We start from the raw sequence: 20729 nt of genomic DNA on the forward strand, positions 1-20729 counted from the left end.
TACCCGCAGGCCATTTTTACGACCAAGATAAAATGACACACAAAAGTGCGTTTTAAAGTGCTGCAACAGCGAGCAGAGATCCTTTGCCAAACCGAACTGTCTGCTCGAGAGGGTTGGCTGGCCATAAACAAACAAAAAAACGCACGCAAATCATCCATGCCCTTCAATGTAGACAAACATATTAACGGGTGTGTGTCCCTTGTGTTACCATAATCGAAAAAAAGGGAGACGAACACACACATTCAACGACCGTTTGGCAGCCGAGAGAGGGGGTGTATTCAGGGCAGAGCAAGATAAAATGTTTCGTGAACCACACGAAGTAAATGATGTCATAAAGATGGGTTTTTTGAAATATTTTGACTCAAATTGGCCCATAAAAAATAATGAATGATACACTCGTGGAAGAAAGATAGCGGAAACGATGCATTATTTATCTGACACAGACAGCAATTAGAGAGAGGTTTTTTCCTGTGGAAAAGAGTGAACCCTTTTTGTTAAACTCATTCAAGTTTTATACAAATAATAGTCGTTTATAATTATTTTTAACGGATTAAACAAAGAAAGTGAAACGCAGTATAATCTTGTTAATTGTTTTTAATTAAAATATCCCTTGGCTCTTCAAAATAAGCTTAAAGACTTGGGTTAGCTAGCTAATTATCTTTAAATATTCCACCAACATAAAGCTCTTACTACAGCACCACATCAAACGTGCAAGGTTTTTGGTCCAACGTACCACCCGAAAACCTTCAGCAAGTCAATTAAGTTCGACAGCGCAAGAAAGTTTCGCTTCCTCCGCGGCCAAGCTCATTCAACCCGAGATCCGTGCGCTTTCACCGATACTACGATAGGACTTGGTTAAAGTAGCGAAACTTTACCACTTCTAAACTCGATTGCAAACTTTTGATCCACTGTGGATCTCATTGTCGTCGAGGAAAAAAGTAAGAAATAGGGAGAGAAAAAGAGATGAGATAGAAAGAGAAAAATACAGCACATTAAATTAAAACGATAGCAGCACTTTAAACCGAATCCGTTGCTCAACCCTCCGTTTTAGCACCTTTACACCAGTGAAGCCAGTAAGCTTTCGTCTTGAAGTTAAAAGCCAGCCCTTTGATCATCGAACGATTATGCTGTTGCGAAGCCGCGATTTACAATCCGCAAGCGCCGCTCGCTGTTGGCATCATTCGACTCGATTTCTTTCCGTTTGCCTTTGCTCGTTCTGTGGGCACGACTCCGTCTCTATCCAACATTTTCGCCAACCTTATTGCCAGCGCTCGATAGTGACGGAGGCTTTGGTAGAGAGCCTCACTGACGTGGAAGCCGTTTCGATAAGCGCGAAATAATTGCCATCGATTGTTCGAGGTTTCATTTTTCCTGCTCCAGCAGCATTTCGTGTTTTTGCTCGTTTTCTTACATTCTTCGTCATTAAAAACTGGCTTCAACGCCGGTGCGCACAAAAGCGATCGTTACGGTCAAATGATTTCATGATCGCTTTGTTTGATGTTTCACCGGCGCGCGATGATTTGCAATCGGTGCGGTGTTTGATTTGTGGAATTTTTAATTTTCCAGCTAGATTAAAGATTATAATCAAAGATTTTTCTTTTTATGGTTTCCTTGCAACTTAACTTCATGACCATGGAAACGTCTTGTCATGGAAATGATTGAATCTTCTAATATTAAACAAACACTCATCATATTCATATTCAAGGTGACTTTCGTGCTAAGACATCACTTACTTAGCTACTATTATAGCAAAAAGGTTCATTTCACGGTCACAAACCAACAGTATTCTCATAAGACACAATGTTTACACCTTCACGCAAATTTGGCTTGCTTAAAAAAGAAACCTTTATTTGACACCATCCCTTGTTCGGCCGGAATCAAGTTGTTTGGCAGGTTGTTAGTGTGTAAAATGTTACACGAATGTATACATTTTTGGAGAAAAAAAAACGGTACAAAAACAACAAGCCCAAACAAGCCATTGTCGCCAAATCCACCGGCATCATGTTTCGGACATTTTCCGTACCTCTTAATGATGTGATTTATTTCGATCGTTAGCGATAAGCGACGAGCATTGGCAAAAGGGAAAGGGCAAGAAAAAATGCTGACCAAATTTCAAAAGGAAAGGTGTTTTGTGAACACACATCCAGTGTGTATGTGTGTAAGTCGAAACGAGTCGTAAACGCTCTCGACAAAAAATAAATCTTCCCCATCGGGTTAGCGATGGGCTTAGCGACAAGCCGTATTGATGGAGGTTCACCGAACGGATCGGGAGCGCTAGCTATAACGGGATGGAAAGAGACAGCATTTATAGCCGCGAACAGTGTACTAAATCAGTATCAAAATATGCCCCGACACGTGTTCGGTGATGAACTCGACCGCTTTTTGCCACACTTTTCGCTTGCGTGTGTGCTGCGTGTTTCCATACAAAGCTGTTGGTTCGCGCACTAACTTTCATGGAACGATACCAACGGTTCATTCATCGCTGTTTCGCTTTCTCTGTCTCTGTCTCTGGGTACATTCCAATATTCAATTTTCCCAAAATCCGAATTAATGATAAGGGGATATCGATGTTACGTTTGCCCTTGATCGATGTCGCTGATAATCAAATCGATCCGGGAACAATAATATTTAGGGGACAACAAATTCGAAAACTCATGCTCGCTCAGGTGAACATGGGATCATTGTTTTTTTTTCTCCCCCCGGTACGATAAAGCTTTACTTGTTCCTATTATCCCATGGGAATGGTTGGCTAAGTTTACGTGGGTAGTTAATAACAATCACTGAATCGATTTCCTTTGTAAACTGATTCAATTAAGGTCAGCGGAAGGGGAGGCCATCTTTGTTGGGGATACAATTATCTTATTATCAATTTATAAAAATGGATACCATGATAAAAATAAAACAAAATTATATTGTTAAATATTTCAAAACCTATTCCGAACCCATCTTGAGAAAGTTTTAATATATTACATTAAACATTCACATCTAATCTCGTTCCGCACGTTTAATCACGCAAAGTAATCACTAACGCACGTAGAAGGTACTGCGCTAACGGCATAAATACCCCGTAGAGATAATTTAATATGCATGAAAAAAACGAAATAAAAAACAACCTTGTAAACTAACTTTTCCACACACACACACGTACATTGTACCCCTGGGAGCATGACAAAACTCAAAGCACATAATAATTTAAAACATCACATTTAATCAGAATGGTGCAAAACGATATGCGTCACATTTTTTTAAACGCCTCAATGCAAGTTTGCTTTTGCAAGAAAAAAAAAGCTTTTATGTCCACTTACGGAGTTTTGTACAGGTTCCCCCCCCCCCCCCTCCTGTTATGTTCATTCATGCCGCAACAATGTCACATGGGACGCGGAACTAAAGTTTCACCGTGGCCCACTTCACTTAAGTAAAGTACGTCCGCAGCGCGCCAGGACACTTGTGAGAAGTTTCCTTTCCACCTCCCCTGTGCGTCGCGTTGTGTGAGTGTGCATGAGTGTCCACCACAGAGGCGGACAGTGATTATTTTTATGCTCCCTGGTAGGCGATTCTTTTTGTTTTGTTTGCTGCGTTTGCCCGAACTTAGAAAGTACCATTTTGCTGTAGGCAATTTTCCAACGTACTTTATGTCGGGCTGCACGCTGCTCTGGGCGGCACAAGAGCCCTCGATCCTTGAAAACTTTTGGCACTGGAAAAGTACATGATTACGTGATGAAATATTCACACACTTAGAACACCATTTCGCTGGTCCGCCGGTGTGTCAATACTTCGTTACGGTGGTGCAATGCGCGGCTGACGCTTGCGGAAAGGAGCTGTTTTTTGTTGTGCTTCATCTTTAATTCAGAGCGCGGACGGAAACCATACACAGTTAAGATGAATTGCTGCTTTAAGCAATGTTATTATTTGTGAATGAATAGAAATTAAATTGGTTACAAAATACCAAAGGGATGAGTTCAACAACGATTCAGGCTCCCATGCTTAAGAACATCAACACAGCAAGTCGAACCTTATGAATTTTATATAAAAGAAGTAGTATTTTTACAATTTTTTGTAGTCAAAAACCATTTTGTAATGAAATATAGAACATCACGTTCAGGATAATCTATTGAACTATCTCAAACTTCGTTTTATTTCGTGCAATACGTTAATGATTCAAAGTGGTGCTCAGTGTAAACCTCAAAACAAAACACTACGTGAAGTTGAATGTTGTTGAAAGCAACACTACAGCAACGGAACGTGAAAAGTGAACAGAAAGTTATTTTAAATTTAAAAAATGGAAGAAAAAAAACACTCCATTCATATGTTACTGACTGTTCCAGTAGGAATGAGTTTGAATGTACTGAGTAGTTTTTAAAAAGCACTTTTATTTTGCACTCAAAAAAATGTTATTCATGAATTTTTTACTCTCTGCAAAAAAGCAACTAACAACACATCAATAGCTTTCATTAGTGAAAGAGCAAATACAAATGAGAAAGAAAAAAAACATTCGCTGATTGAAATTGCTTGCAAACCCAGCAACGGGCAACATTCTGATTGGAATCATTGCTTATTCCTTTCACATTTTACTTATTACTTGGACTCAGCCTCTGCACTATTTACGATTTCGTTCGTGCTCCATAAAATGTCCCTTCTTGCAGATTACGTCAGCTCATTTTGACAGTAAAAAAAAACTGCCAAAATAAAACGTAAACTAGGCGCCACAAAACCAACACCAAACCGATCGATCGGTTCAATAACTTCCCACTCGTACCGAACAATGATGCAATTGTTCCTGCACAAATACAGCAAACCGGCATACAAAGCAAATGAATAAAAAAGCTGGAACTCTTACACGAGAATGCTTAAAATAGAATAGCAAAGAATGTCAAGAGCTTTCCGCTTTCGCCCACATAATTCTAATTTATTCCTTTCACCCGCAAAGTGTAGCGAGAGTGACAAAAGTCCAGGGAAGGGAGAACAAGATGAAGCGAAAAAACCACCAACGGAACCACAAATAGATAACGGAAAGACGAAAAAACCCACAATCGTTCGTGCTCAACAATCGATGCGTTTGCATCCTTCAGAGCGGCGGCACTCACTTTTGCTGTCCCAAAACACGCCGGCCAATTTCCTTCTGTGCTGTGCCCATACATAAAGTAGGTCGAATCCTATTTAGGCAGTGGCGTTGTTGTTCCTGCGACTAGAGCGATAGAAAAACATGGCCTAAGCGCACCCACGGCAATCGCGTGTCTCCGTGGCCGTGCCACACTGTCGTTGTAGTGCGTTTAAAAAAGCCCCCCCGGGTAGAAACCTCAGCACCACTTATGGATTTGGTGTTGCCTGGCATTTGCATGGTTTTCGGGTCCGCTTGGACGGACGGAATGGAGCTGATTTTATTTGCAGTGAGTCAGAATTGTCTCTTTGGTTGGTTGAGGATAAAGTAATATGATGCCTTTATTTGTACAATCAAACTGATCCGGTAGGAAAGGAAGATTTTGCTGTTGCGGGCTAATGGAACTGGCTCTTTGTTTGTTGTATGCGGTTCCTGCTTACTTATTTCAGTTTATTGTTGTTTGTTTAATTTTGGTTGTATTTTTTAAAATAGAAAAGCTAGTAAAGGTGTGATCAACGCTTAATGATTGTGAGTTATTGTGCCGTATGTCATGCCAATCGTTATTCTGTAGTGAAGTATCTCCGTATCTCCATCCAAGCTTAAAATGTTGCTCAATTAATTAAGCTGAAAAAGTTTTAAAAAAAATTTAAAATGCTTTACCACAGCCTGATGTTTACCACGAAGTTCACTCTATCGATGCAGTCAAAACGTCATCAGCATTGATCGAGAGGTGGCTTGGTAGGTGGTTTGAACATCGCTTACCACTTTTAAACTTCTCCCCGTTCGCATGCTGCGTACTATGAGAGCAGCTACGTTAAGTTCTACTACCCTGCCCGCCAGTGTATAAGGACACGATGGCAAACCAAACCAATCAATCATTGAAAAGTAATAATCCTTCGTCAGTGCCACAACAACCGCAGCAACCGGCACCGATAGCGTCTGCAAGGCACGAGCCCACCGTCAATCGATCGTCCCTGTACGATCGATCCCATCCGGGGGTGGCCTCCCGACCCGCCTCCCTGCCAATGGTTTCGCCCTACTCCGGCGCGGCAAGTTCGCGACCTTCGCGCAGTGCCACGCGCCCGGTCGCTGTGGGCACGAACCCGTTCACCTCCCAGACGGCGGGTATGCGGGTATTCAAGAAGTGCAAAAGTGCCACCTTCCAGATCGATGGACACACCTACACCATAGGTAAGTATTGTCTTCCCTTTCTCCCCTTTGCTTTTTTCTCCCACCGAGCAGAAAGGGTTTGCTCCCGTTTCGGGGGGAGCTTATAAGTTTGTGGTCTTAAGTGAGGTTGTACGAAGTGAAAACTTTTCCCCATCGGGTGGAAATGTGCGTACCGAAGAGCAGCGACAGTTCGCAGTTGCTGCCCTATTCGAAGGTTTCTGCTCGGAAAAGCGCAGCCTGGAGTGGCTAAGTTCTCCCGGACCGAGGGATAAACTGCCAAGGCGTCATTAATCTTGCGGTGAAACAAATAGCTGTCACTGCTGGAGGGGAGGTGATATGATAACGAACAGATTTAGGATCGAAATGTGCTCTTCTCGCCACCAGCCCTTGTCCCTTTACACCATTCAGGTAAAGCTCGCTATAGGCGGCGAAGCGCAACGGTATGGAACGGGAATAACGAGGGGAAAATGGAGATATTTGATAAGTTTTATTCGAGACCTCCTACCCAGGGTGGGGGCGTACCGATTGAGTAAGATAAAGTTTCGCCCGACTTGCCGATGGAGCAGCAGCAGCAGCAGCAGCAGGACCAGGGCACACGCAACACAACTCCCTTGTTTTGTAGACTTTTTGATGGGCTTTCGGTGTTCGGTGACCGTATGGCTTGGCTACGGTGTCTGGTAATGGGCTCCCCCGGGGGGAGACAGTTTGGGATGACAAATCTTTGGCTTTTGGATTTCCCTCGAGGTGTGGCGGCTTTATTAATGAATAACGAAGATCACAACATACCGTTGTCAAAGACGGCCGGCTATTTGGGGGACAGTGTTTACAACGTTTCGTTAGTGGTGCCCAGTCAACTGAGAGGATGTTGAGTCATAATTTAAAAGGTTATTGAATAAGAAAAAAGCCATTTGTCACATTACATATTACATTTTCAATCCATTCTTGTGTATTTATAATCTTAAAGGGTAACTGTACCAGTATTCGGCAGTGTACCCTGTTTCGGCAGGGTTGTTAAAAACTTATAATTTTTCAAATACGCGTTCAAAAAAGTATCAATACACAATTTTATCAAATAAAACATACTCATTTATAATTCAAATACGAAGATTTGTCTTATTTCTTTGCACAATTTCTAAAATATCAAATAAAATGTGCAGAGTTCAATATGTTTCGGTAAATTTGTTGTCAGCCAATAGTTTAGCATGTTTCGTTATTAAGAGAAACAGCACAGAAGACCAATGAATGCTGAGTTTTTATTAACTATTCTATGATTGTAGAATTTATTCTAACCTGTTTGGAATAGTGATTTTGAACAGTTTAGTGCTATGAGCTCGTGCCGAAACTTGTAACTAGCGCTGCAAAATGTCATGAGTATCACGAGATATTCACCAACAAAAACAATGGCCAAATCCGTGGTAGCTTGATGCTAATATTTCTAATATTCAATGAAAGTGCGTCATGACATGCCGAACACGACAAGCGAGTGCTGCCAGTGAGTTAAACTCAATCAATACTCTGATTCACGTGCAAAGCTTAATGCCGTCACAAGCATAATCATGACTTTTCCTGCTGTGAACTACGCTGTCAAATGCCACTGTTTCAGTCACCAACACTCATGACTGACACAAAGCTCAAATCAGATCACGTACACAACTGAGATGATCGGAGGTAAGACTCAAACAGTTGGAGGACAAATTACATGCTTGATGACATTTTGTGTAGCACCCAACTCTTGACCACTCATTTGGTCACGACATTTTCTGTCGGTGATAATCACAAAATTCTTGGAATATACTTCGCGTGTGGTCCCAAGCAGCAAAATGAGCATGCTACCGCGCTCTGTCTGGTTTGATGGTTTGTCGGGTCAAACAGAGCGAGAACCAATGCTCATTTTGTTTCTTGGAAACACATGGAACCGCGACCACTGACCAAGTCTAAGAGTTGGTTGCACACAATGTCACCAAGTATGTGATGGTCGCACCAACTGTTAAGAGTCTCACCTCTGATCATCTGAATTGGTCATGACTATGTCAGTGACATTTTGCAGAACTGATCACAGTAAAAAAAAAAAGTCATGACATTGTGGCTGACCAAGGGTAGGTCTCAAAAATGTCACAAAGTGATTCATTTATCACACCAATCGTTTTGAGTATCTCCATTGATTATCACAATTGAGTACGTGATTTGACATGGATTTTGTTTCAGTCAGATTTTTTATGACATTGCAGCACTGTTTGTAGTGACATTTTGCAGCACTGCTTGTAACAACAACACACGTTGGATTTTGCTTTATATGCCTTTAAATCTGGATCAGAACACAAGTTTTCGACACGTAAAATGACATTTCTTCTATCAAATACCATCAATTCTATTATTAAACAAACTTTCTGGAAAAAAAAACATCAAGAACCATTTGGTCAAGAACGACTCATTTGCTTGAAAATGAATAATTATAAATCAATTATCAATTCAAAAAGGATAGAACCACTTTTTGTGATGATTTTCAAATTGCTGCATATTTCCACTTTGCAAACTTTTACTGATTGCTGATGTTGCTTACTATTTTAAACTAACCTCAACAATTTGACCATCTCTCGTTACTGCGGTTCAGAATAGTTCAGTAAACTCAAACCACAAACCCGATCAATACGCAAAGCGAGACGAGCAGAAAGCACTCTGTCAACGCTGGTGGAGCAATGTCCTGTTCCACGTTAACCATCTTGGTTACTAAGACCGCAAGTACTACTACTGCTACAACCACCACTACTAAAAGCCCGTAGACACACTGCTGATCCACACATCCATCAAATCGTTATCCGATTGTTATCACCCACCCTCTACTCCGCATTCTTCCCGTCCCGCTATCACTACCCCTCTGCTCGTTTAGTCAACAAGTCCGATCTTGGGCTCCGGAAGGAAGCTGTTTAACGCTTCTCGACGCTTTCTCAACCGTGAAACACAACGCACACGCTGTGTTACGGGACGATTTTTCCAAGACAAACGACCGACAACACTGAACTGCACCACGTATGTGTGTGTGTTGCTTTGCAGACTGCCTTCAGCTAGTACGCCTAATACAACAGACATGCAAGGCAGGCCCACCCCACACCAACAGAGAAAAGAAAACAATGTTCAATCCTGTTTCCTCCAGCTTTCCGGTTGTCTCAGGCCTTTTTTTCTTCTCTTTTTACGCTCACGTTGTTGTTGCTGTTTGGTGAGCCCCAAGAGCCCAAGACAAGCATCCGTATCGATCCCGTTCGTGGTGTTTATCTACACATAACGCACCCTGGTCACGCGAGCCTTAGGTCGAAGATAATTTGCTCAATCATCATCAGTTAAATTTGTTTGCCCTTTGTTTGTCTGTTTGTTTGTGTCTGCAGCCTTTTGCGCCGTCCGTTTGTGTGCAACTGTAGCAGGGAAACGCTTAAAGTAAACGTGCACTCTACCATCTTAAAGCTGCTACGAAACCGTTACGGAACTGAGCTATGTTTTGTTTGCTATGCGCTTACACACTTTATTCACCACAAGTTAAAGTATTTTTCACGCCCACTTTTTGTACGGTTTCATGACCACATCACGTGGTCACCGCAGGCATCCACGCAGCGTGACGCGTTGTCAGTGAATGTCCTCCATCATTCATTTGCCCGCGCGGATGGAAGATTAATCCTCTACCCCCTTTGACACCCGTGATGAAGGGTATAAAAATAAATCAGTCTCATCACTTCAATCACGCCGCACAAAAATGCGAGACTGACTGCTGTGCGGTCCTCGTTATCAGATTCCGCTACTGGCACATCATTTCGACCCCGTGTCTGCCGAGCCGACACTTGGCAAGAATGATTAGGATATTGATTTTCTTTCCACTGATCGTCTTACTCTCCCCGAATGGGGCGTCTATCTGTGTGCAGGGCAGAGAAGTTGGCTGGAGAAGGATCCACAATAAACAGTTCAACTGAGTAGCGTACACAACTTCATTCACGGTGAAACTGCCGCTGCTGCAAACATGCAATGGGCGAATAGTATACCGAGAAAAGGAGAATAAGGGAAAAAAGGACGACAATGTGTATGAGATGAAAAATTTGTCAACCACCCGCCGTGGTAAGCAGATTTCATTTTGTCTGCTGCAAAAAGCTGCCTTTTGAGGCTTTTGGGTCGAGTGAAAAGCGACACAAGCAGTGCAGACGGCTGGGAGCTAGCAAAATCTTTTTCTCGTGATTAAACGCGGCGTAGAAAACGGGAAGGAAGAAAGCGGGAAACGAACGCCAGCAACGTAATCCTCCCAAAACGTAGCAAGAATATTCGTTTCTTTTTTTTTTGTGCGTTGCTCGATCGATCGAATCATCGTGCAAAATGCGAAACAAAACGTTTTCTATCAGACTCTACTTCAACCATGAAAATGCGCGCAAGTGTGTACGGGGATACGCATGGAGCGAATACTTCAAGGATAAACTCGTTTCCGAGAATTTGTTCATTACCTTCCATAACAACGGATGAAAAAGGAAAAAAAAAACCGGCAATCTTATTCCTTCAAATAACGGTCGTCTGGGAAAATTGAAAACAAGCATATTCGCTCAAACGCAATGAGGCCGAAGACTGTTAACCGTTGGTTCTGATAGGATGGTTGCTATTTCATTAGCACAAAATTAAAGCATGAAATCATGCCACATTCAATCAAAGGTTAATAACACTTCTATATCTAATGCAGTAAGCAGTTTGAGGATGGTTTCAATTGGTTATCGTATTGATTTTGAAATTTTGATTAAAAGTAAAGAAAGATCAAAAATCTATGTAAAAATGTACAGTAAAATTAAACTTAGTGAAACAAATTTATAAACAAGAATATGATACATTTTGATTCTAAAAAGAAAAGGAACTGCAAATTAAATAACAAGGAGCCATAAATCATAATAAACAAATTAAATAACCTTCTTACTTATTTTGTTTACATGTTTAGGTATAAATATCCATCAAATGTTAAATGCAACAGTATACAATCATTTATAAATGTGTAATTTTTATTGTTCTTTCTTATTTTCGATCAAACACGTTAATGTTCGCCTACTGTTCTGCAGTTCTAATAAGCTTTTTAGTTGTCTTTATCTGTATTAAATATTGTATCATATTTTCCAACTTGAAATCAGCAGCATATGCTATAGGAAACCAATTTATTTTTTGTAATATTTAAAATTAATGTTTTTTTATATAAATGGACCTTAAAACCACTAAGCAAATTTTGTAGTACGATACAAATTGTACAGCCCTATCTATCACGTTAAATAATGTGCATAAAAACTCCAAAAAATCCACCCATTAGTTAAAACTAAGTGAAATTTCTTAGGTTTTTTTGCAAACCTTTATCACCGAGTCATTGAAAACTAAATCACAATGAACTCGTCGCAAGAGGTTACAGGGGTATGCTCTCGTGCGCTTGGCATTCCGGGCCGTGGAACGCCACTCCGCTCAAGATGTCATTCTCATTTCACTAATTCCTTCCCTCTCACAAATGGCTGTGAAGTTTATTTATCTTGCGAATCACTTTTCAAGATCTACAAATACCATTCCAGTCGACTGCATGCCGTTCCTTCGCCTCACGCTTCATTCATCCAATCGTTTGCTTTCCGTTCATACCTTGTGTAAAAAAAAATCAAAACCAATGTACGAAGGAGACACGGAACGTCAGGTATGTTTCGTCCTCGCCACCAAACCCTACATCCCTTCATGATTGCCGTACGGAGAGAGGGCTTTACAGCAAATTCCGTACCCCGTTACGGTTGACGCTAAATTTGTGTAAACAGAGAACGCCCGTTGAAGGCGTGCGTTTTTGGGTCGGGGTGAGAAACGAGACCCGTGACACGCTGTCACACGTTCTGCCATCGACCCGAACCCGGTTGGGCCTCGTGTTCGGAACCAACCAGCTCTAGTCTAGTGAACAGCAGAACGAAGCTTCGTTCTGAAGCTTCCTCGCAGCGGTTACACCGGAACACGGAGCGAAATCTAATTTCACGTGCATGTTATTCAATTTTCGTAGTGATTTTAATGAATGAAATTATAGATTACACGTACACACAAGAACACGGTTGCACATGGATCGGTTTCAGCAGCAGCAGCAGCAGCAGGAGGCAACAAATCTCACACGAACAGCACTTGCCACATTTCTCCAGCGGAACATGAACCCCGCCGAGTGGGTTGGTCCATTTGGGTAGTCGGTACAGCGATACTCATGTCATGTGGGTTGAGCTTATGGTTTTCGGTTGCAAATTTGTTTGCGAATGTCGGCGTAGCATAACAGTGCCGCTTGTAAATCAGGGTGATTTGTTGAGCTTTCCGGTAAATAAACTCTCACACATCTTAATGAGTTCGTTAGAAATAATTAACAAATTAAGCTTTCACTCAGAAAGATACATTGAGTGCTTTGTAATCCAGCGAAAGAGTAAAGATAGCTTCGTAGATTTTGATAGCATGAAGTGCTGTTAAATGGATTGAATGATTATTTATGGAACTGCATGAGAAAGATGTATTGTTTGATGTGCAATTTCAGCTGTATTTACTTCCAAAAACGAAACATATCACGTGGGAAGTCATTGAAGCAAAGCCCCCGTATGTCAAACGGTTCACCCTTACTTTCTACCTTACATCATGCGTGCTCGTGAGTGTGTAGTTTTGGTAAGCATTTGGTATTCCTCTCGACCGTTTTCATCACTCAAGGGCAAACGTGATTCGACCGCATAAAACATACCACAACCGCAACGGTTCGATAAGTGCGTCCATGCACGATGATGCTGCTGCTGCTGCTGCTGCTGTTATCCTTTCTCCACACAAACGATGGCAGCAAATTCTTCCATATTCACCCCTTAGGGTGTCTGACGGTGCGAGTCACCCATTTGTGAGATCCGTTCTGAATCGGTACCCGGGAACCGGTGACCTGGAAAGGGGAAGCCGGGAGGATCTTTTGTTTTATTTACCGCTTTGCTCTATATTAAACATTCCATTCGTTTGCAATTTAGATGACACGGCGAGGCAAACCTCTTTCGCAAACGGGATTACCGAGAACAACCAAGCCTCCACTCCAGCGGGACCATAGTTAGGTCACTTGCAGTTTTGAAGATACTGCATGCTTGAGCGGAGTAAGATGTGATCATCCAGCGTAGAACGATCCACAGCACAGGGCTGGAATGTCCTATGTCCAGCGCATAGTCGAATGAGTTTCGATATCGACCATTGTTTTCAAGGTTGAAAAGGCACATGGACAAGATGGACCAGGGTTTGGTGGCATGGGATGCGTACAGGCGGGGTAGTAAATAAGGAAAGATATTACTAGATGTCATACAAAGTGTGTAATTTAAAGGCAAAGCATTGATATGCAACATTGAAATGAATTTGAAATTAGTTTGGAATTTAAGATGAAATTATTGATGCAAATTTATATTGAATCTTTTACTTTTCTTTTCTACTTGCAGGTAAGAGCAAAACAACATAAGACCTAGCTTATAAATTGACTGAGTGTGGTATGTTAATATTTTCTTATTATAAAAAAATACATATTAAATTTAAATGTATTAAAAACTCGATCGTACTCGATTTACGCTATATATAAACTCGATTTACGCTATATTTAAAATTTTCCATTTACACAATTAAGAACAAGCACCTACTTAATTCCATAAATCACACGATAACTTCAAATCGTCAGTTTCACACGATAATTTCCAGCTTGAAGCAGAAAGCTTATGATAAAACCCAGCCCCGGAAGCAATGGAACCAAAAAACTCTTGCTCCTGTGCTTGTGCCGGATCCGCTGGAAGCGCTTATGCGATGCGACCGGAAACTGGCGACAAGTTTCAATTTAGTCTCTTTAGTTTCCCTTTTTTGCACCTCCAAAAAAAAGGCAACAAAGTACGCTCTTGCCGAGGTTCATTATGCGTTTGAGCAGGAAGACCGGGACTGTCGAATGGGACGTGTCGGAACCGTGCGAAACCCGTACGTGACCCGGTAGCGAAGCGTCCGTGTCGTGCCTTCCGCGTGCAAACTATCGCTGAGCCTTACGTTTTAAAACCATCTTCAAGCGTTTCGAGCGTCTTGGGAAATTAAAAATTCCTTTCTTTTGTTTCCGCGCGACGCAGATTTAAAAGCGTATTCTTTTTGTGCTGCCGCGACGGCAATAAACTATTTAAAGCAACGTGAAACCGTTCCTGTTGAGATGCAGGGAGGAAGTTTTTCACACAAAAGGGACTTTATGGAATGACTTTGTTCCTGAAAGGCTTTGCACTTTATCACTTTTGCTTATGATGGCATTTTTTTGCGTTTAGCTTTTGCTTAACCTATCGGTTTTGTTAGCTTGTGCTTGTGATTGATTTTTGCTTCTTTCATTAAAATGCTATGATACTTAACAAAAAGATTTGCTGGACTTAAGTCAAAGTTTTTGGATGGATTTTATATTGCTTCACTAAAACAAGCTTTGTACAGAATGACTCTGGGAATTTGTATTAAAAACTACTAATCTATTAATAAATCGCTTTTTGAGATAGTGCAAAGAAAAACTTTAAAAATTGTAATCAAAATCATTTAAAGTTCTGAGCTTCTGTGAACTATTTCCATTTGCTCTACTTGAAATCCCACTAACACGCATCATGCATTACAATCCAATTCCATTGTGAGTAACCGTTTTAAAACTAGCCGTGAGTGATTAAATAATCGGTCACTACTCCTTCCCCCATGCAATTAGAGCCGGCCAAATCGTACCCATCCGTCAGCAATTCAGCATCCGTGCGGTTGATCCACCATTAAGCTCGGATTTTCAAAACGTTTGTGACAAACTGTAATTGCTAGGATAAAGTAGGGTTAGAGAAAAAAGGCACAACGCAATCCTTTCGTAGCACTACGGCCGATGCACGATGCTTCAAACTCCTTCCTTTAAAACGGACTGTTACTTGCCTTTTTTCTCTCTTTGGTCCAACCGTCTAACGAAACGTAAAGCGTAACCGTATTCTACGCGAATAAATCCTGCCAAGAGCCACATTTTTCACTCCACTCATCTGGGTGGGTCCATCCTGTGTATGTGTGTGTGCCGGCCTTTCCCATACCTTTCCCGCGCCGGCGACACATAAGCCTTAAGTGAAACATTTAATCCATATTACATTTATCCTGGCGGACCATTGCCAACCACGGTGCCGTGTCATCTTCGCACACTAACTGGGTGCACTGGTGACACACTGGAAACAACGCGCCACGATACGACGATGCAATTTAGCTCGCTGTATCGGTCTCGTGATTTTCCTCCCCTTCATTCCAAACCAACCTGTAACTACACTCGAAAGCCTGAACGTTCCGGAGCACGTTCTGGCGCCGAGTGTGAAGCTGACGAGGATGGCAAACCCGGCTACAAACTCACTAAGCCGTATCAGAAGCATCACGGCACTTCTGTCAAGCCCGCCCTTCCTGGTCATTCGCGCAAACAAGGTTACGATTTCATCCCGCTCTCGCGTTACGATGATGTTTGCAATGAAAAAAAAAATCGGCAGTAAATTACTACCGAACCTTTCCTCTGTTTGCCAGCTTAAAGTGCTCCATTATTTCTCGCCTAAAACAACTACAACTGCAACTGGCTTCTTACGCTTTCATGTAAAGTAATTCATCAAATATTTACACTCTCGTCCAATCAAATCGCACCATAAAAATGCCCGCCGCATATGCACGCAGCGTTGGCTTTTACATCGTGGAATCAATTCATCGAAAATCAAATAAATCTCCGATGCGGCACCCACACCACCACGCTGCGTATGGAAGTGGGCATGGTGGTGCTTCCTTTTTTTTCAAAAATGGACCCACAAAAAATACACCAAAAGATACACGTTTTTGATTTCGGGGGAGCAAAAATTCATTGGAATTTGAAACATGTAATATGTAAGCATGCACGCGGTGTTGGAATTCCATTTCATCCAAAATGGGATAAAACAGAAATCAATGATCACGGTGAGCGGGGTGAGCAATGGCAGCGTCACGTGCACTGTGTGGGTTTCGGTCGTACGGTTTCCTCTTCATGAAAATTTGCGTGATCCTTTCTTGGGAAAAAATCATTTCGTTTCTGATGGAGCTTGTATTTTTATTTTCTAAATCAAACACAATTCGAGCAATATAAGAAACAAATTGGAATTGCTATTTATGCCGCTCGATAAACACTGTCGGTTCAAATACATTGTTTAGATATCAACAAATGAAACATATGCCAATCGAAGGAGATGTTTCAATTTCAAGATAGGATAGCGACATCACTAAGTATGTTTGATTGAACAAGTATAAAGGGCACAATGCCTTATTTTGATTATTATTCCAAAGCACAGCACCAAATGCTAAAACACGCCTTACTTTACAATAACGTTTAAATGACAAAAATATACAAAAAGGGACGCTAAAAAGATCCTAGTGACCAAATTTAACTCTTTCACCATCATCTTTAAGCTACGATTAGGACGGCATAAGTAATTAAACGCTGGTGGTGACTCCAGTAGAGAAATGTTTTACCTTATTTCTGGAAAGTGAGCTCCAGGCCATCCAGCTGGACAATAATATCAACACTTCAACCTACTACTCCAAAAAAAAGCCAATCAAGAACCTTGGCCAGACTTCTACTAGAGAAAATTGACAGTGTGAAGAAGAAAACTTTGTTACAACGGGTATGGCATTAAACAGCAGGATGTGAACATCAATTACATCATGGAGATGGTCTTTTCTTGCGCTATTTTGCACAATTCACGCGAAGATGATTAATGATGTAACTTAATGAATAAGATCAATTTTAGTTATTTTAAAATCATTTGCAGTTCTTTTGAATGGTACAACAAAATACTTTCCTAGATGATGTCTCTCATCAAAATTGTTTTTTTCTGATCGCTCAAAATTAATCAGAACCCGCGTTGGAATTCCCAATCAGCTATCCACTCCATTCCTTGCCCACCAAAACCAACCAGTTCACAATCGAAATTAATTACGACTTCTCCTACTTTCCAATCATTTGCCTTTCAGTGGCCTTTCGATGGCTGGAATCTAAAAACAGAACAATGTTAATTCAAATGCACCTTCCCAGCTTCCTTGGTGGTCTGACGCTGTTTTGGCCATGGTTTCGCTTCCCCGGAAAGGCATCAATTCAGGCATTGTCAAAATTCTTGTTAATTCTCCGTCAAAAGCCAGTTCGATGCTGTGCCAGGCTTGATTGGAATTCTTCATCAGAGGCATGAGCCGGAAAACGTCAATCACTGTACTTGTGTTTGAGTCAACATTATAGCTAAGAGTTTAGCTTGCCGTTTGGTGTTAAAAGTGTTGTCATAATTGAAATATCTGTTGCCTACAATAAGAAAGTTGAGTTTGGTCTTTCTATTTGCAACATTACGCTTCCCCTTTACTTCTACCTTCAGTAATGGCCTTAGCAGCCATACTGGTCTTAAACATTACATGAACTATTGGCACTATTGGTTGACAATAAAGATCGTAATATCGAAAAACTAAAGATTAAAATACTTCTATCAAATATTAAAAACCTCTTTTCACATGAACCCTTTCAAATATGTGTGCAATTTCTCAAGTTAATTCTAAAAATTAGTCAAAACCTATGTCCATCTGGCAAAGGTCAGGCTAGTAAATCTGACCATTTTCACAAACGCATGAAGCATCATTATGCACCATTTGCGGAAAACTAATTAGTCCATCTGTCACGTGGGCCGCCCGAGTTGGATAGGTCATACTCGCGCGTAGGTCAAACTGCCACCGGCACTCAGAGAGCGAAGATTTACGAGCATGCTGCCCCATGGTACGGGTCTAGGCACGATTTGGTGTTGGAAGCGCGAAACTTGGAATGGAACTTTACCCTGCGGCGACACCTGTTGCGTTTTCGATTTTTCGCTTCATTATTTCCGAGATGATTGCTATCCTGCGAGAGAGCGAACAAGAGAGAAATACAGAGAGGGGGAGAGAAAAACTTCAAGCGACCAGCCAAAGAGAGAATTTTAGTAAAAGGAGATAAACTGGAAGCTTGAGAGAATTCGTTATCAACGAATGCTCTATTTTATGAAAGGTGAAGCTTGCTGTAGCTTTTCAACACACATCCATCGAAAGCTTTATAGCATCAGGACGATCGAAAAAAATATCAGCAAGCTTTTTACTGTAGAAAGCTTTCAGCTAAAGCTTCTCGTATGTGCTATAAAGCTCCAATTTGAATTCATTTTTCTTTTACACTCATTCCCGAATCAAACATTCATACAATTGCCTTTCGCTTTAATTGGCCCCATTAAACTCGTTGGCAGTTGCCGTTACAGTTGATTGCAAAACAACAATGTGTACAGTAAATTGTGGCTTAACATACACTACAGCATACTTAATTCATTACCCGCAAGCATTGCTCAAACAATCGCTTATTGTGCTTAATGTCATGTTGATGTTGCGATGGAAAAAATGGTCTACACAAGCAAAACCGTCAATATCAATACAATCAATCAAATAAACACCACCAATTACAACGGATCGGTGGTGCCTGACATCGTGTCATTTCTCGCAAAACAGTTCGCCACGGGGCGAATAAAACCAACAACAGCAATAACAACCCACCATCCCTCGAACAGTTCTGCATTCTACTGCATTTCCGCTTCTTCCCTTTTAATCTCGCACTCGATTCGGTTGACCTTAAGCGTGTAACCATGCATTTATCATCGTTCGTTTATCTTCTTTCTTTCCGATTCAATTCCAACACCGAATCGCGATCACTTCGCTCGGAGCTCAACCACCACACCCGTGCACGCAGAAAAAAAAAAAACGTGCCCACTGTAAGGCAACGCTAAGGCATTTCGGTAGCGGCGTTGCCGTAAGCCCCGGGAGCTTTATTATGTATGCGACAAAATGCACCGCAGCATTCGCTGCAAGGGAAATAAAAAGCAAATATCGAAACGACGGTACGCCCGTCGGTCTTCAGGGAACCGGTTCCAGTGCGAAACCTGTGCACTGCGAGAAGGCAAATATTTCATCAATATTTATTTTCTCACTCTCCTCGACAATCGCTTGGCTGCTGCTGGTTGGGTGAGAAGTGCGCGATGAAAAAAAAAAACAAACTTCGTCGAAAAACATTCTTTTTATAACTAAAAAAGCTACAGCTCAGCATGCAACAAGCGCAAAGCGTGTGTGCCTTACTGCGTACGATCAGAGATTTACATGCGATCGTGCGTGCGACCCACCCTAACCAACGCGACACGGCGATCTTCACCGTAGGAGGCGGTCAGCTGCAGCATCCAACCAATGTGCCGTGTGTTTTTTGCTGCATGTTTGTGCGTCCCCCTGCGTACACGAAAAGCCAGCAAGTCCAACGAAAAAAAAAACTCTGCTTGCAAAAGAAAGAGCGAATGCAGCACGGAAAGAAAAGACATGCAACCAGTTGCCGGTGTCGGCGGGCACAGTGCTGGGACAGTGCTAAAGACACGCGCACCATGCAGCACGCACGTTGGCGGGAGCGATGTTTTGCGTATCGCCGGACACTAATTGGCTTAATACCAGTCACTTTGGACTGATTACGACCGAACATGTGTAAGATGGTTAGCGGGAGAGATGTTTTAAAGCAGATTATTTGAAAAAGATAATCAATGAAGGGCCGCGGTGCAGGCGGTGGACATGGGACAACAGCAAAAAAAACAGTGGTAAAAGTGATGCGCTGTCGGTCGTTAAGCACTCATTATGTTCGTACCATAAGCATGTCAGCACGCCAACGTGCATAATGGGGATGTAGTCATTTGTTGCCAATTATGTTACAGGGTTTTTTTTTAATATGTTAAATGCCCTTGAACGATGGAGTTTCAGATGAATGAGATATTAATGGGATGGATCGTATTACATCACATTAACGTTTACATTGCACCGTACCTTCGTAGACAGTCCGCAAAGACAGAAATATGCATTTTATATTGAATACATGAAATACAATTATAAACCAAAATTTCAAGGCTACTCTTCACAATGAAATGAAATAAAAATATAATAATAATATAATTCAAATAATTTAATACAACAAATACATATAAAAACAAATGATAGTAGTCAAATAGATTGTAATGTATTCAGTAATGTAATGTATGTATGTTAATTAATAAACTATACAATATAAATTGTAAAAATAGAATTAGCTTTGGCCCAATGGTAGTAATACTTATAAGAAAATAGTACAAAGTAATTGCTTCTAATTATTAAAATGAAAATGAAAATTGGAATTTTGGGCCTTCAACAAATAATAAACTGAAAAAAACACAAAAAAACTGAACAAAAAATTTCTCAAAATTCAAAAAGGGATCGTTGAGTGTTTTATGTACCAATTTTACCGGAAAATATAGGCTAACATTAAAAAGAAAACTTAAACTAAACTAAAACTGATACACAGCTACTAACTAAATTAATGAATACAAAATGAGTAAATTTATGCCATCATGCTAAAAAA

General features: G+C 41.2%; 1 protein-coding gene across 6 annotated transcripts in view; it reads left to right on the top strand.

The window, feature by feature from the left end:
- The window catches only part of LOC1279930 (dual specificity calcium/calmodulin-dependent 3',5'-cyclic nucleotide phosphodiesterase 1), a 275103-nt gene that overhangs the window by 133237 nt on the left and 121137 nt on the right, over positions 1-20729 (top strand). Inside the window, exon 1 of one of the 6 annotated variants that reach the window (XM_061654066.1) lies at positions 5789-6289. The exons of the other annotated variants lie outside the window; for them this stretch is intronic. Coding sequence (XP_061510050.1) covers positions 5953-6289 — 337 coding nt within the window. The 5' untranslated portion in view covers positions 5789-5952. Of the gene's footprint in view, positions 1-5788; positions 6290-20729 lie in introns of those variants that run through there. 6 annotated transcript variants of the gene reach the window in all.

The sequence above is a fragment of the Anopheles gambiae genome, chromosome 3 (genome assembly GCF_943734735.2).
Source record: "Anopheles gambiae chromosome 3, idAnoGambNW_F1_1, whole genome shotgun sequence".
Classification (NCBI taxonomy): Eukaryota; Metazoa; Arthropoda; class Insecta; order Diptera; family Culicidae; genus Anopheles; species Anopheles gambiae.